The 16,260-nt window shown below is 57.1% G+C and overlaps 1 protein-coding gene across 1 annotated transcript in view; it reads left to right on the forward strand.

Moving 5' to 3' along the window:
• Positions 1–16,260, forward strand: part of MYO7A (myosin VIIA) — a 63,763-nt gene that overhangs the window by 32,303 nt on the left and 15,200 nt on the right. Inside the window, exons 18-32 of the mRNA XM_059411494.1 lie at positions 632–716; positions 1,290–1,508; positions 1,927–2,034; positions 2,900–3,109; positions 3,483–3,686; positions 3,935–4,111; positions 4,556–4,645; positions 6,021–6,148; positions 8,225–8,351; positions 9,077–9,196; positions 9,758–9,931; positions 10,780–11,007; positions 12,299–12,469; positions 14,590–14,707; positions 15,440–15,566. Of these exons, the coding sequence (XP_059267477.1) occupies positions 632–716; positions 1,290–1,508; positions 1,927–2,034; positions 2,900–3,109; positions 3,483–3,686; positions 3,935–4,111; positions 4,556–4,645; positions 6,021–6,148; positions 8,225–8,351; positions 9,077–9,196; positions 9,758–9,931; positions 10,780–11,007; positions 12,299–12,469; positions 14,590–14,707; positions 15,440–15,566 (2,286 nt within the window). The remainder of the gene's footprint in view (positions 1–631; positions 717–1,289; positions 1,509–1,926; positions 2,035–2,899; positions 3,110–3,482; positions 3,687–3,934; positions 4,112–4,555; positions 4,646–6,020; positions 6,149–8,224; positions 8,352–9,076; positions 9,197–9,757; positions 9,932–10,779; positions 11,008–12,298; positions 12,470–14,589; positions 14,708–15,439; positions 15,567–16,260) is intronic.

The following is a 16,260-nucleotide window of genomic DNA, read 5'->3' on the forward strand; positions in this document are numbered from 1 at the left end:
GCTTGTTCATGCACACCCAGGTACCAGCTCCCCGGCTCTGTCCCACGCAGACATACCCAACCTTCACCCCTGCACTGTTCACGTCTACATTCAGCAGACACCTGCTGTGTGACGTGTGGTCTCTCTGTCCTCCATCAGGTCACAGGGGACTGTCATCCCATACAAGCTGCCTCACGTGGACAGGGGGTCAGCACTGTGCTTGCTCAGAGTCCTGTGGAAGACATGGGCTCTAGTCCCAGACTCCTTAAATCTCACTTTCCTTGTCTATAAAATGGCCAAGTTAGTAATAAGTGATGTTCACAGTGTTCAAAGGTTTTAATTTTTATATCATTTCACTTATTATTCATATGTTTCTTCATTCAGTAAATGCCTTCTGAATGCCCACCTTAGTGGGCATAGGTGACGAGGCTGTGAGGCACTCAGGGTGGGTGGTATTGTACCCATTTTACAGATGAGGAAGCAGAGGCACAGAGAAGTCATATGCCTTTACCCGAGGTCATATAGCTGGGAGACACTGCGCTGGGACTCAGCCCTGGTCTCCTGAACCCCACCAAAACCCCACCAGTCCCCTGGCTGTCTCTGGGCACTATTTCTCAGATCTAAGAGCCTCTGTACCATGATGCTATTTCAGATCTAACTTTCTGAAGCTGAAGAATGCTGCCACACTGATCCAGAGGCACTGGCGGGGCCACAACTGCCGGAGGAACTATGAGCTTGTGAGCCTCCCTGGGGGCTGCTCCTTGCCCCACCAGGCCTTTGAACCCGGCCCTGTTGCCACAGCAGCAGGTTGTCTCTGTGCCCAAGGCCTCCTTGGCCTCCTGCCACTGTCCTTGCTAGCTGTTCCCGCTCCTCCAGCCCAAAGTCCAAGTTGGCTTCTTGTGGCTCTTTCCATCTGGTCAGCAAAGTCTGTGGCTTTTCTTCTGGAATGTTTTGATGGGTTGGGAGCACCTGGGCCATTAGAGACCGTGGAGGGGGCCGGGAGCCGGTGTCACATGACCTCTTGCAGAGTAACTGGGCTGTGGCCTGGGCGCTGAGCTGGGGAGGCAGACAGGAAGGGGGATGGCTCCTAGTCTGAGAATGGGGATCCATTGGGGGTAAGGGCTCTCCTTCAAGGGAAGCCAAGGCCTCTCCCTAGAGAACTCTTGTCTGAGAGGAAACAGAGCCTCACTCTGGGGAGCCCTGGTCCTAGAGAAGGCAGAGCTATGTTTGGGACAGTCAGCCTGGAGCCCTGTACCGGACTGTCCCGTGGGCAGGGCTGGCGGGCTCTGAGCTGCCGGCTCTCCTTGCAGATGCGGCTGGGCTTCCTGCGCCTGCAGGCCCTGCACCGCTCCCGGAGGCTGCACCAGCAGTACCGCCTGGCCCGCCAGCGCATCATCAAGTTCCAGGCCCGCTGCCGTGCCTACCTGGTGCGCAAGGCCTTCCGCCACCGGCTCTGGGCCGTGCTCACCGTGCAGGCCTATGCCCGGGGCCTGATCGCACGCAGGCTGCACCGGCGCCTCCGGGCTGAGGTGAGGGCTCTGAGCCCCAGGTGGGCTGCGGCCTCTGCAGGGTGCTGCTCGGCCTCAGGTCAGCAGACCACCCCTGCTTGTCAGCCGAGGCCAATACCTCCAGAGGGGATCCAGGACCCTGCCTCGTCAGGGGACCTGGAGAAGCTATGATCACACTCCTTATTTCCCTCCTCCCAGCTGAGGGCGGGATCCGGGGCCTCAGTCACTCTTGTGGTGAATCTGGGTTGGCTTTGGGAATCAGCAGTGCCCCCAACCCGCTGTGTGACCGGGAGAAATTCTCAGGTCCCTCAGTTGCCCTGTCTGCCAAATCATTTGGCAGGGTCACTCGCCATCCCAGAACCCAGTCAGGGTGGGGTGGGTGGGGGCCAGCAGCCAGTACCATGATGGTGCTCACTTGGCTGGCGGCCTGTTCCCTCAGTACCTGCGGCGTCTGGAAGTTGAGAAGATGCGGTTGGCAGAGGAGGAGAAGCTCCGAAAGGAGATGAGCGCCAAGAGGGCCAAGGAGGAGGCCGAGCGCAAGCATCAGGTGAGCTGAGTGGCCCAGCCCCATGGGTGTCTGCTCACGGGCCCAACAGCACTGGCGGACCATTCCTTGTGCAGGCGGCCTGCCCTGGTCTGAGCAGCGGGCGCTTGTCCCAGGGGGAGCCTGAGGACAGGGGGCTGTGGCTGCAGAGTGAGGGGGTCGTGCCCTCAGGAACACTTTTCCCAGTGGGAGAGAACATGGGCATAAAAAACCCGAGTCGGGGTGAGAGCACACAGCCTGGGAGCCCCCCACCACATGTGGCCGCCGAGAGCTTGGAATGGCGAGGGGCTCTAAGTGTAAAACAGACACTAGATTTTGAAGACAGGAAAAAAAAGGGGGAGGATATGAAAACTCCCAGTACTATTTTAAAAATAAGAATTAAATGTTGACATAACATTTTGGAAATACTGGGTTAAAGAAAATATATTATTAATAGAGATTTCACCTATTTCTTGTTACTCTTTTAAACAAAGCTGCTACATACATGGCCTGCATTTGATTTCTACTGGACAGGGCTGGTCCAGAGCCTCAACCTAACGGCTGTGGGATTTCTGGGTTGGTGGGGGTCCCCTCCAGGTGGGAGGCCCCATCAGGTTTCCTGGAGGAGATGGTTCCCAGCTGAGCCCTGAAGGGCGACGGCATTGCTCTGGGCTTGTCTGGAGGCTTCTCAGCAGCCGGGTTCTGGGACTCTGTCTGCTCTGGAGGGTGAAGGTGGGATGGAGCGGGGCTGAGGATGGAAAAGCCCGAGGCTCAGTCCTTGCCAGCTGTCTGGAGGTGGGGACCAAGGCCTGGCTGCTTCAGGGGTACTCCTGGGCTCCCCGAGGAGGGCTTACCCCCTGAGGCTGTCCCCCCATCTCATGTCGGACAGGCGCGCCTGGCACAACTGGCTCGTGAGGACGCAGAGCGGGAGCTGAAGGAGAAGGAGGAGGCTCGGAGGAAGAAGGAGCTCCTGGAGCAGATGGAGAGGGCCCGCCACGAGCCCATCAACCACTCGGACATGGTGGACAAGATGTTTGGCTTTTTGGGGACTTCGGGTGGCCTGCCAGGCCAGGAGGGCCAAGCGCCTAGTGGATTTGAGGTACCAAAGTGAGGACAGGGGTGGGGAGGGGACACAGTGTAATAGCCCTCCCTCCTTTGGTTCCTCTTTATGTTAAGGTCCACCTGGTCCCCTCTGAGCAAAGAGCAGCAGTGATGATGTGCGACCCCTGCCCCTGCCCAGCTGTTAGCTTGCTGTGTGACCTTCAACAGTCACTGTCTCTCTCCAGGGCCATTCACAAACTCATTCATTCATGTATCGAGGAACCTACCACACGCCAGGCTCTGTTTGTGTCTTGAACAGCATGACCCAGTTCTACCCTTGTGTAGGAGGAGCTGGCCCCACAGGGACAGGTTGGGGGAGGGCTTTGGCCTGAGTCTGTTCCCACAGCAGGAAAGCCCTCTGGCCTCCTCAGGATCTGGAGCATGGGCGCAGAGAGATGGTGGAGGAAGACCTGGACGCAGCCCTTCCCCTGCCTGACGAGGACGAGGAAGACCTCTCCGAGTACAAATTCGCCAAGTTCGCTGCCACCTACTTCCAGGGCACGACCACGCACACCTACACCCGGCGACCGCTCAAGCAGCCGCTGCTGTTCCACGATGATGAGGGCGACCAGCTGGTGAGGGCTGGGGCTGCATGGGTCCCCAGGTGGCAGGTCCCTGGGGGGCAAGACAAGGACGGACTTCACCCTGATGCCCAGGTCACATGCACACAGTCTCACAGAGCAGCGGAGCTCCTTGGGAGCAACTCGGCTCCAGCACTGGAGCCCGGCAGCCCCCTGCAGTCCCCTCCCCAGGCCGCCCTGGCCTACTGGGAAGGCTCAGCCAGGCGCTGTGTTGGTGTGCCCTGATGTGGCTCTGCCCCCAGGCGGCCCTGGCGGTCTGGATCACCATCCTGCGCTTCATGGGGGACCTCCCTGAGCCCAAGTACCACACGGCCATGAGCGATGGCAGTGAGAAGATCCCCGTGATGACCAAGATTTACGAGACCCTGGGCAAGAAGACCTACAAGAGGGAGCTGCAGGCCCTGCAGGGCGAGGGTGAGGTGAGGCTCAGCCCCCAACGGGTCTGTCCATGTCCTCCCAGACCCGTTGGAATGGCCGCCTGGTGTCCCCAGCCTCAGGGGCTCCCCAAAAGGAGCATCCTAAAATTGGCCTCTACCTCACCTCCCTGACCCCACCCCTCCTCTGTCTACCTGTGGGAACAAATGTGCACACATTCCACAAACTGCAAAGTGCAGATCATGGTTGGCCGAGATCTGTGCAGTCAGAGGCAGGGGCAAGCTCTGGGCAGCTTTCCCGAGCCTCTGTTTTCCTGTCCGTCACAGGGCTGGTGTAGGAAGTGGGGGATGAGAGGGTGGCAGCGTGGGGTATGCCTCGTAAACATTAGTGTGGAGGTGAGCCCAGCCTCTAGCCATAGCTCTGGTGTCCTTTGCTCTTGTCATTACTTGGGGCCCAGTCACTTGAGCCTGACCTTGTCTGTCCCACAGACGCAGCTGCCGGAGGGGCAGAAGAAGAGCAGCATGCGGCACAAGCTGGTGCACCTGACCCTGAAGAAGAAGTCCAAACTGACAGAGGAGGTCAGGGCACACCCTGGAGTGCCTGAGGAGATGCAGGGTGGGGCCTGGCTGAGCTTGGGGATGACAGGGAGCCTCTTCCCAGGGGCATGGGCTGGACCGTGTAGGGAGCCACTGGGCAGATAGAAGTGCGTGGAAGGGGGCAGTGAGCTCAGGCTGGGGCCAGATCCAGGAGGACTTCCCAGAAGAGGGGCCTGGAGAGCTGGAGAGGGCTGCAGTGGCACATGGTGAGAGGGAGGACATTTCCTGCCAGTGCAGGGACCCAGTGCATTTGATCCAAGGACCGTTCAGACTCTACAAACTTTTGGGGGTAAGAGTACCCATGGGGCGTTAACACTACTCATTTGTTTGAACTCTCATTCAGTCACCTGTCCTCTTCTGAGCGCCATCCTGGCCCTGTGTTCCAGGACTGTGCAGGAGGGGAGGGGAGCAGACAATAACCAAGGCATCTGCAGTAGAGGGGACTGGCTCCCTCATCCCCCTACATTCCCACACATCAGTCCCTCTGTCTAAAATTTCTCCTTCCTCTTTTCTGCCTGGGCGTCACCTCCTCCAGGAAGCCTGCCCAGACCGCTCTACAGTAGAGTCATGCTCCTCCTAAGGGCTTCCGTAGTCTGCTTTGCCTCTGCCATTGTCCTCTTCCCCATCTGAGGCTCAAATCTAGTCCTGCAGCCACGTGGCCCCAGATTTGAATGCCAGCTCTGCTGCCGGTATCTGAAGGGCCTGGTTTGGTGGGGAAGGGTGGTGGAAATGCCCAGATGGCGTGAGAGCATAGCTGTGGGTGTTCCATGGAGGTGAGGCCCTCCTCCACCCCTCCCGCCTGCAGGGGCACACTTCTACCGCTCCCCTCTCAGTCTGGGCTCCAGGCGGGGTGTGGGCTGGCACGGTGGGCTGTGTGAAAACAGACAGGAGAAATGCATCTGTCAGAACCCAGGCCTGGAACTTTCACATGGACACCAGGGCCCCAGGGATTGGAGATGGTGACTGGGTGGTTGGACCCATGGTGTATACTGGTGTCAGAGTTGTGGCCCACCCTGGAGAGATAGGGGTCCCACCAAGAGTCAGAGGATCAGGTCCTTGTCCTGGATGAAAGGGCTTCACTGGAGGCGGAGGGTTCAGGGAACCTGCCAAGGAGCCTGGTCCCTCGCAGGTGGCACCAGGCCAGTGCTGCCCAACTGTCTGGGCCTCATTGATGCCATGTCAGTTCTGTGCAGGGTCGGGGAGTGGGCAGGGCTGGGGCCATAATGGTGGTGGGGAGCCCACCCTTCCAGCCCTTCTCAGGATCTGCTCTCCAGGGGAGTGGGAGACTCCCACATGAGCCAGGGACCCCCTCACTTAACCCTGCCCGGGGCTGAGCCTTGTCCCCTCCCCCGTCCAGGTGACTAAGAGGTTGCATGATGGGGAGTCTACGGCGCATGGCAACAGCATGCTGGAGGACAGGCCCACGTCCAACCTGGAGAAGCTGCATTTCATCATCGGCAACGGCATCCTGCGCCCAGCGCTCCGGTCAGTGCCTGTGGAGCTGCTGGCTTGGGAGGCAGCCCGCGCTTCTCAGATTGGGGCTCTGAAGGGATTTGGGGGCCGAGTTGTGGTCTTGTCACCTTGACAATGGATGAGGCCAAGCAGGCCTGGGTTTAGCTCTGCTGCTAGCTCCTCATATGACTTTGATGGAGTTATTTAATCTCTCTGAGCCTCAGTTCCTTTACCCATAAAAAGGGAATAACCCAGCACCTACCTCCTAGGCATGTGGGCAGGTGGAACTCTGGAGAGGGTGTCAGGCCCCGCGGTAGGTACAACTGTTCTCATTATCAGATGCATCTCCTGCCGTAGGCCCAGTCCTGCCAGCTCCGGCCTATGGTTGGGGTTCCTGCAGCCCATGTGCCTGAACAAGGGCCTCCTTTGTTCAGGTCCCTAGGGTGGTGGGGAGGAGATAGAGTGATCTAAGAGGCACCAGCAGCAATAAAGGAATCAACTCAGCTAAGTCAGTGGAGGGAAGACAGCTAGGACTTTGCTGAGGACTCCCTCAGTGTAAGATGGCCAGTTAGGAGAGCTGATCCTGTGAATCTTTGCATACTGGTTGGGAGGACAGCAGGATAGGGCTGTGGCAGAGGCTTGGGCCCATTTCACTGACTGAAAAACTGAGGTCCAGAGAGGGGAAGAGACTTGCCTCAAGGCCCTAGTCTCCCTGACCTCCTGCCTTCCAGGCATTGCTGCTGGAGGTCAGTTACTACCTCACTGGAGATGGTCAATCACCCAGGGCCACCTGCCTCCAGGAAGAAAAGGTAGCTGCCCAAGGTGTGTTAAAGGGGCAAGAATTTGCCTCCCAATTGTCTCTCAGACCTAAACTTGTCAGTCCTGGAGAACACAGTGTCTGAATCCCTGGGCTGAGTCAGAAGGCTGGGTGTTGAATCTCTGAGGCACCATGGCTAAACCCTCCCTTCACTTGGCCTTAGCTCCCAAGTGTAAGTGAGAAAGCTTTCACTGATCTGTGATGAGATGGGAAAAATATAATGTAAATCTGATTTATTGAAAGAAATGTTTTTGTTCTAAGATTCTACCTTTTCTGCTTTTTGGATATTAAAATTACATTTGCTTTATGAAATGACTGTGATACAGACAGTGGGCAGATTGTGTATGGTGTGTTTTAAATGACCTTATTTGTCATGATAAAAAGCAAGCAACCTCAGAATTAATTTTGAAGTTGCACTGGCCCCTGAGCCCTGAAGATACAGGGTGCTGGGAGCAGCTGATTCAGATAATTGCCCCTTCCTGCCCCGCCCTGCTCTTCTGAGAGGGACACTCAGCCGGGAGCGCCGCCTGGTGGTCATTTCATTATCGACGTCCTGTCCTTGGTCCTGACCTGGCAGGCAGCGAGCGACTTCCCGGGGGAAGCTAGCCTTTATGGAGGATTTACTGTGCCAGGTGCTTTCTAAGCCTTGGCTCATTTTTCTTCACAGAAGACCTGCAAGGAAGGTTGTATATTTCCCTTTAAAGTGAAAACAAAACAAAACTACCTTTATTGCTTTGATCTGATTCACAAAATTAATACATGGCCACTTAAGTACTGTATTCAAACATTATGGAAATATAGCAAATGAAAGTCAAAGCCCTACCCATTCCACCTCCCAGACAGACTCCCCAGATGTGTTTGCTGTTTCTGCTCTTCCAGTTGCCATCAGTAGAAATTGTTGCTGCTGCCGTGACTGTAGGCAGGGCTTGGAGAGGGCAACTCACCTGCTTAGGCCACCCAGCTGGTGAGGGACAAGGAGGGACATCCCATGCTTCTCATCAGGGTGATCACCAGCATGCCCCAGAGCCAGAGGCACACCTCTCTCTGGGTCCTGGGGACCTGGCTGTGGATCTGGATTGGAGTCAGGAGCATGCTTTGTGCCTGATGCATCTGCCTCCAAGGCCAGACCCTCTTCGTGGCTCCATAGCTTTCCCAGGCTGGCCACAGGCCGCTGCCTCCTGGGTGGTCCAGGGCAAGAGGGAGAGGACAGCATGTTGTGTGTCCCACCAGTGGCTGGGCGGGGCTGGGCTTCTCTGACGCTGTCTCCCTTCCTTGCTTCTCTGCCTGCCTAGGGATGAGATCTACTGTCAGATCAGCAAGCAGCTCACTCACAACCCCTCCAAGAGCAGCTACGCCCGGGGCTGGATCCTTGTGTCTCTCTGTGTGGGCTGCTTCGCCCCCTCTGAGAAGTTCGTTAAGGTAGGGAGGCTCTTGGCCTCCTGGGGCGAGAAGGGAGTCCGAGGAGAGAACAAGGGGAGGAAGCGCTGCGGGGCTCAGCAAGGAAGCCCTGCCTGGGCCATCTCCTCCCAGGCCACAGCGCACCCCCCTGCCCCGCCCCATCCTGGCCCTCCTCCCAGGCTCCAGCCCTTCACTCTCTTCTCCCCTCAGCCTCTTTCTATTTAGGAAGAGACTGAGTTTGACAGCAGCATCTCCAGACCCTCCACTTAGGGTCTTGGAGCAGGCCCTGTGGTGGGTCTCAGGTCCCTTCCTTGACTGCACTTCAGTGCCAGGCCCTGGGTGCTGGGGACACAGAGGCAGAGTGGGTCAGAGCAGGACCAACCCCACTGGCCAGCACCATGAGGAGGAGAGTGCTCTCCCAGTCGGAAGGAATCAGGGAGGTGGGCCTAGCAATTAGGCCAGGAGAAGAGAGGGGGAGTGGTGTGTGGGGTGAAGCAGGACGCACAGCTGAGACCGGACAGGGTGAGAAGAACGTGGTGGCCTTGTTGCCAGCCTGAGGCACATGGACTCGATCCCAAGGGCAGCAGAGCGGAGCCCCAGAAGGAATGGAGGGACGTGGATGACTGGGCCTCAAGCCAGTCCTGAATGTGGGTGCAAGGGCTGGAAGCAGGAGACCTGGTGGCTGTTGTCACATTCTCGGAGCGGAGGCTGGAGTGGGGGTCCCTCAGCCAGTCCTCTGTCTACAGTACCTGCGCAACTTCATCCACGGGGGACCGCCCGGCTACGCTCCATATTGTGAGGAGCGGCTCAGGAGGACCTTTGTCAACGGGACACGGACGCAGCCGCCCAGCTGGTTGGAGCTGCAGGTGTGGCCCCGGCCCCACCCAGGCATGCATGCACGTGTGTGTGCACGTGTGGGCGTGTGTGTATCTAGTGCACTCCAGTGGCCCAGAAACATTCCCCACTCTAGGATTCTATGGTCCTTTAAGTTCTGGAATCCCAGGCTTGTTGGAACAGGAAGGCGCCCAGTGGACTCCCATCTGTTTCACGATCAAAGTGACTTGGGCAGGGGATTCCCTCTGTCTTACTAGCTGTACTTCATCTGTAATGTTGCAGTGATGACACTCATTCCCTAGGGTCTTGTGAGGGTTGCATGATGTGAGGGCAGAAGCCCCCGGCCAGTGGCAGTGCTCGGCCTCCCAATCCCAACGCCCAGGCTCAAGGCCTTAAAGGTGCTGTCAGGGCAGGGAATACTGCAAGGCTCCCTGGGCACCTGTGACCAGCTGTCAGGATATCCTGGTGGGATGCCTGGGTCTGAGGCTCTGGGCCAGCTCCAAACACCTAGGAGCAAGGAGCCAGGAAACCCAGAGGGCGTGAACAGGTGTGCAGTGAAAAGATCCCCACAAACCCTCTTTGGTCATTTTCAGGCCACCAAGTCTAAGAAGCCCATCATGTTGCCTGTGACATTCATGGACGGGACCACCAAGACCCTGCTGACCGACTCAGCCACCACGGCCAAGGAGCTCTGCAACGCGCTGGCTGACAAGATCTCGCTCAAGGACCGGTTCGGGTTCTCCCTCTACATTGCCCTGTTTGATAAGGTACGACCTCTACGCAACGCCCCCTCCTGGCACCACCCTGGTTCCTGTTCTGGGTCTGCCATGCACTGACTCAGGCCATCTCGGGTGATTACCTACCTTCCAGAGCCTTCGTTTTTTCTCAGCCACTGGTAACTCTGCCTCTGCCCAATTCATTAGGAATGTGGAGAGCATCTAGAAATCTGGTGGTGCAGTAGTAGCTGGACACCCAGAGCTCGCTTCTGTCACATACCTGGGCTGAATCAACCCTCCCCTGGTACTGGAGAGAAAACAAAGCAGACACGGACCTGTTTGGGGGGCATGGAGCTACTTAACTCTCTGAGATTCAGTTTTCTCATTTGCAAATGGGAATGTACATTTCTGTCAGTTTTCTATGGTGGTTTCTGTTTGCTTGTTAATGACCACCTAGAGTGTGTGTAACCCTGGGCACATCTGGGCTGGGGGTGGGTGATTTTGCCTCCACACTCAGCAATGCCACAGATAGCAGAGATGCCCATCCCCCCGCCACTCTGGCAGGGTCCAGGGACAGAACCACATTACCCGACAGTTTGCCTCAGTTTTTCTCACCTGCACATAGCTCCCATGTTTTCAGTGGCCATTTGTCCGTCCAGGTTTCCCATAAGTCTTACATTAGGAAATGGGAAAGCCCACAAGGCTGTGCTGGCTTGGAGCCCATGGCTGGGATCCAGAGGTCTGATCTGCTTCTTGGGTGACCTGGACACATTCGTGCTTTTCTCTGAGCCCCAGTTTTCCATCTGAACAAGAACACTTGGCACCGCTGATGGTTCTTTGTAAGTCCTTCCCTGCCTGCTCAGCTTTTCACTGGGTGACCCCCAGCCTTGTGCCCGCAGGTGTCCTCCCTGGGCAGTGGCAGTGACCATGTCATGGATGCCATCTCCCAGTGTGAGCAGTATGCCAAGGAGCAGGGTGCCCAGGAACGCAATGCGCCCTGGAGGCTCTTCTTCCGCAAAGAGGTCTTCACGCCGTGGCACAACCCCTCCGAGGACAACGTGGCCACCAACCTCATCTATCAGCAGGTGGTACGAGGGGTCAAGTTTGGGGAGTACAGGTGTGAGAAGGTGAGTGACCATGAATCTTCTGCCTGATCTTGCTCAGCTCACAGCCCTCTATGTTCCGAATCTTGACTGAATGTTACTGTCTGGGACCCATCATTAGCTTCTGTGGAGGTTAGCCTGACTGAGGTTGCTTCTAGATTAACTCTGTCCATGGGGATGGGGCCTTTGAAGCCCAGTGTGAACTCTGCCGGTGGAAGGTGTCCACGTGTCTGCAGTGCTTGTGCCTGGTACAGAGTCTGTGCTTCAGAACGTGCTGTCTTGTTCTGCGTGCATCCAGGAAACCCTGTCCTTTAGACCAGAGTTTGCAAATGTGTACTCTCTTTGTTTCCTTTTAAAGGTCAGGAATGATATGGAGTAGTAACTCGTGCTATGTTATTTTTGATGGCATTGATGATGGTTCTCATGGTGCTTATGAATCTGTTGGTGACTGTGATGTGGCAGTAAGGAAAAGGGGATGGAAAGGAAGGGGGTGGGTGGTGGCGGCGGTGGTGACGGCAGAGGAAGCACTGGTAGACGTGTGCTCAGGATAGTGGTGGTGATGATGATGGTGCTGAGGATGTGGCAGGGTTGGTGGCCCTGGAAGGTGCTGGGTTGGTGATGGTGACAGTGGTCATGGTGGTGCGGAGCTGATCCTCACCCAGAAGGCATGAGTATAGCCGTATCAGTTGTTGAAATTCTGAAATGCTTTGAATGGTCTGGGAAGCATGTACTGCCCTCATCACTCCCAAGAGCCTTTCTCTCTTCCACTTCTGCTGCAGCCCTGGTGAGTCCCAGATTGCCATGTACCCTCAGGCAGATGAGGGACAAATGCCCAGTCCCCATCACCCCGCCCTCAAAAGCCTCTGCAGCACAGCCTCCTTGTCTCTCACTACTGGGGCCATCCCAGGGAGGGGTGGTGATGGAGAGGGTAATGTGCGTCCACCCTTCACTCTGACAGTACCAGCAGTGCCAGGGCCCCCCTTCTCCCAGGCAGCCTGTCAGTCCCCATCGCTGGCTCACGGGCTGGGAATGTGGTGATCAACCCCTCACCAACAGCTGGGCCGGCCTCTCTGGGTTAGCTCATGTGCCTCTGTGCTGGTGTGAAGGGCACCCAGGAGAAGGCAGGGGCGTGGTTCTGCCCTTGGGGAGCTCATGGTTCCACTAAGCAGACAAGAACTTCTGGGGAATCCGTGAGAGCACAGTTTCCCAAAGCCTGGGGTCAACAGCTCCAGGAGGCAGGGCCCTGGGGCTTCGGGGATCAGAAGGGCTTCCCAGAGGGTGTGCGAACAGCACCCTCCTCTCCCTCCCCACCTAGGAGGATGACCTGGCCGAGCTGGCCTCCCAGCAGTACTTCGTAGACTATGGCTCCGAGATGATCCTGGAGCGCCTCCTAAACCTCGTCCCCACCTACATCCCCGACCGCGAGATCACACCCTTGAAGACACTTGAGAAGTGGGCCCAGCTGGCCATTGCTGCCCACAAGAAGGTAGGAGGACAGGGCGGGGTCTGGGGAGAGGGACTCTCTGGTGACCTGGGCTGGGAGGCAAGGATCCAGACAATCAAAGAGGTCAAGCTCTCACTGGACGTGTGTCTGCCCGCAGGGCGACTGGGAGACAGGATGGCATTCTCTACCTCCTGCCTCCCCAGCAGCTTTCCTCTGCCATGGATATCAGTTCACTTGTGTCCTATGCTGTCTACTCTGGGCTGGTGCCAGGGACATAGAGATGGATCAAATCCAGCCCTGTGGCCTCATGAGAGAAACCATGGGCATTGGGTTGGGAGGGGGACACCCTGCACTGGGCCGCAGCTGCATGCTAGAGCTGCAGCTCAGGAGTGTTGGTGCGTGCTGGGAGAGCTTCTAGGAAGCCCGCCCTTCTTTTTGCCTAAAAGAGCTCTGGCCCAGCTTCCTGCCCAGAGAACTTTAGGGACAGACCCCCCGACCCCCTTGCTTGAGGCCCCAGGCTCATAACCACCCCTGAGTAGCTCTTTCCAGGCTAAGGGGCCTGCCCAAGTAGTAGAGGAGTGGTGGGCTGGCTGCTGGAGGGGACCCACAGGCCTCTCTGTAATCCTGGCCCTAGTTGTGGGAGACCAGAGTCATCTTTGCACACAAGATCCTGGGGTCTCTGCAGACGAGCAGTCTTTCAGCTTTTTATACCCCATGCCCTCTTCCCCAACCAGAGGCCCCATGTGCCTCTCCCACCCAAGTCTTTGCCTTCCCTGATGAGTTGCCCACAGGCCTCCCCTCTTCTCTGAAACTGCCCCACTCCCTCTCTATATCTAGGCCTGGCTCTGCCACCAGGCCCTCCCCTTTCCTGCAGCCCCCTGCAGAAGAGATGCGAGTTTTCCTTCTAGCCCTCTGTCTCTTTGTCCAGGCAACCACCTGCTCCTCACCTCTCCCTCCCTGTCACCTGCCGAAGCCTGTCCACTCCACCTCGCAGATAGTTTCCAACCTTCTGCCCCTCCCCCCCACCTCCCCAGGGCCTCCTCAGTGTTCACTGTTGTCATGCACTTGGCACATTCTGGGATGGCTGCCATTGCTCATTAATTGGTTCTGTTTGGGGTGCTTGCCATGTGTCAGACACTGTACCAGGCCCTGGGGACACAGCTGTGAAGGGAACAGAGGTGGTCTCTGCCCCTCATAGCCCACGACTGAGTTTGCTGTGTCTCTCCCTCAGACCAGAGCCTGTTGGCCCATGTTCCATATCCCAGGGCCATTCTTCTCATAGGGAGGAAAGCTGTGAACTAGCATGGTTTTTAGGGCCCAGTGGGTAAAAACGTTTTATCTGGGAATAATTTCAAACTTACAGAGAAGTTGCAAATTCAAAAACCTGGAACCATATGCCCCTCTGCTTCACCCAGACTCACTGGTGGTTCTGCGCGTGTTTGCTTTATGGTCCTCTCTCTCCGTGGTTTCTTCTGACCCCGTCCCCTCGCGGGAGGGCCCTGCTTCCAGCCCTCTCCACACATGGCAGGCACGGGTGTCTTTGCTCATGTTTGTGTAGAGATGACAGATAGCTTGAGTTCCATTTGATACGTCCAATTTTACTCCAACCCCACCGAGTTGTTAATAGGGCTCTAAGCGATATTTTTCGATAGTAAAATGCCAGCCCTTTCATCTTCTGCCAGCAGCATTGCATCACTGGCTGGCTGCTCCAGCCCTCCCCTATGTGATGATCTTCCTCCTTCCCAGGTTCGCCTGTCCGGTTCTGCTAACAGCCCAGTCTGGCAGTGGCTGCCTCTTCTACACTTCCGTGTGACCTGGCTCTTCTATGTCCCTTCCCCACCCCTCTTCTTGGTGTGGCACATACATGCCTGCTTAGCCACATGTGCCCATATCCCAGATGCCTCCTCCTCACCCCTGACTTTGGGCCTTGCACACATGTGGGCCAGGACTGTGGGCTTTTCTGTCGCGGCTGAATTGGCAGCTCCCTGCAGGTGTGACCTGTGCAGTGATGGGGTTGGCTGTGGGCTAATGGGGTGTGACAAGGCCATGTGGCACAGGAGGACACCTTAGTTCCAGGGCTTTCCTGGGCTGGGGGCCACAGATGTTGGATTTCCAGACAGAGCTGATGTGACCTCTTTTTCCCCCCTGTCCATCCCCCTTAGGGGATTTATGCCCAGAGGAGAACTGATGCCCAGAAGGTCAAAGAGGATGTGGTCAATTATGCCCGTTTCAAGTGGCCCCTGCTCTTCTCCAGGTTTTATGAAGCCTACAAATTTTCAGGTACCCCCTCGGCCCTCCTGCCTCCCCGCCTTCCTCCTTGCCCTCTCCCACCCCGCACTCTGGCTCCAGACCACCACGGAAGGGAGGGATGGCCTGAGCCAGACTCCAGTCAGCCCAGCTCCGCCTGTGGGCTTGCTTGCTCATTCCAGGTCAACAAGTGTAGGGTGGCTCCTGTCTCCCCACAGTCTAGGTGCTTAGCAGCACTTTGGGTGAGATGATGGAAGGCCTGCTGACATAATTCAGCATCTGCTGTGTACAGAGGCAGGCAGCCCAGAGTCTAGGCTGCACTGACTCTGCGCTGTGGACATGACAGACACAAACCCACTTGGGCCATTGGCTCAGCCATCCTTGGGGCCGAGTGACCAGGCACCTGTTCCATGCTGGGCCCTGTGCTGGTGTCGGGCATCACAGAATCACCAGATATCTGGCTGGAGGGAACCTTGGGGCTCAGCTGACTCCCTTCCCATAGCCCACCTCCTTCCAGGGCAGGGACTTGTCCAGAGCTGCACGATGAACAGAGGCAGGGCCAGGACTCAGACAAGTTTCCTGATGTCAGTGCTGTCTTCCCACTGCCATTTGAATTTTGACTTGTAGGGAGGTTGTGCTCTCCAAGGCTCAGTTTCCCCATCTGTAAAATGGAAATCTGTTTCCCTCCCTGGGGGCATAAGGACTGGGAAGGGCTGTGCTGTGAGTGGGGCTGCCTCCCTGTCACTGCCTTGGTCTCTGCCCCAGGCCCCAGCCTCCCCAAGAATGACGTCATCGTGGCAGTCAACTGGACGGGAGTCTACTTCGTGGATGAGCAGGAGCAGGTGCTCCTGGAGCTGTCCTTCCCTGAGATCATGGCCGTGTCCAGCAGTAGGTTAGTCCAACCCCTCCCACGCCTCCCTTCCGTGCAGAGCAGGCTGTCTGACAAGGCACAACGACCCGCAGCAGGGAGGTGTCAAGCCCAGTGCTCTGATTCTGCACTGTCTGAAGCAAGAAGGGGCAGACGGAGACACAGACTGACAGAGGGGAAAGGAGAGGGCTCCTGGAGCTTTCCTGGGGGTCCGGGGGCCTTTGGGGAGTCACTGCCTCATAGAGGATGTCACTGAGATGCAGAGACATGTAGTCTCCTGTCCCGGTCCCACATGATTGAGCAGTTTGGGCCACCCTGTGCAGACCTCTCAGGCACCTACCGCCCCGCCCCGATTGGGGCCGAGCGGCCTCTAAGGGGCATCACTGGCATTCAGAGATGGATGTAGGCAGCTAGGAGACGGCCAGGGGCAGTCAAGTGTGCACAAAGAGGGCCTGGCCTGGGATCCTGGGGCTCAGGTGGGACTCACGTCCATGTCCTTGCCCCTGAAGTGGAGCTGTTAACACTTGCCTTCAATAACAGTGGTGAGGACTCAAAGTAACCATCCGTGGGAGAGCTCTGGAAACTGAAAGGTGTGGGCACACTAGAGCAGTGGTGGGAGGGGTTCCTGGAATAGCCTCGTGTTCCCAGCAAGCCCTCCCCCGATGCCTGGCTTAGGAGAATGTCTCTGGGCAGCATCTGCTATGGGCTGGGGCTGGGC

This window comes from Mustela nigripes, chromosome 1, assembly GCF_022355385.1.
Source record: "Mustela nigripes isolate SB6536 chromosome 1, MUSNIG.SB6536, whole genome shotgun sequence".
NCBI classification, from domain to species: Eukaryota; Metazoa; Chordata; class Mammalia; order Carnivora; family Mustelidae; genus Mustela; species Mustela nigripes.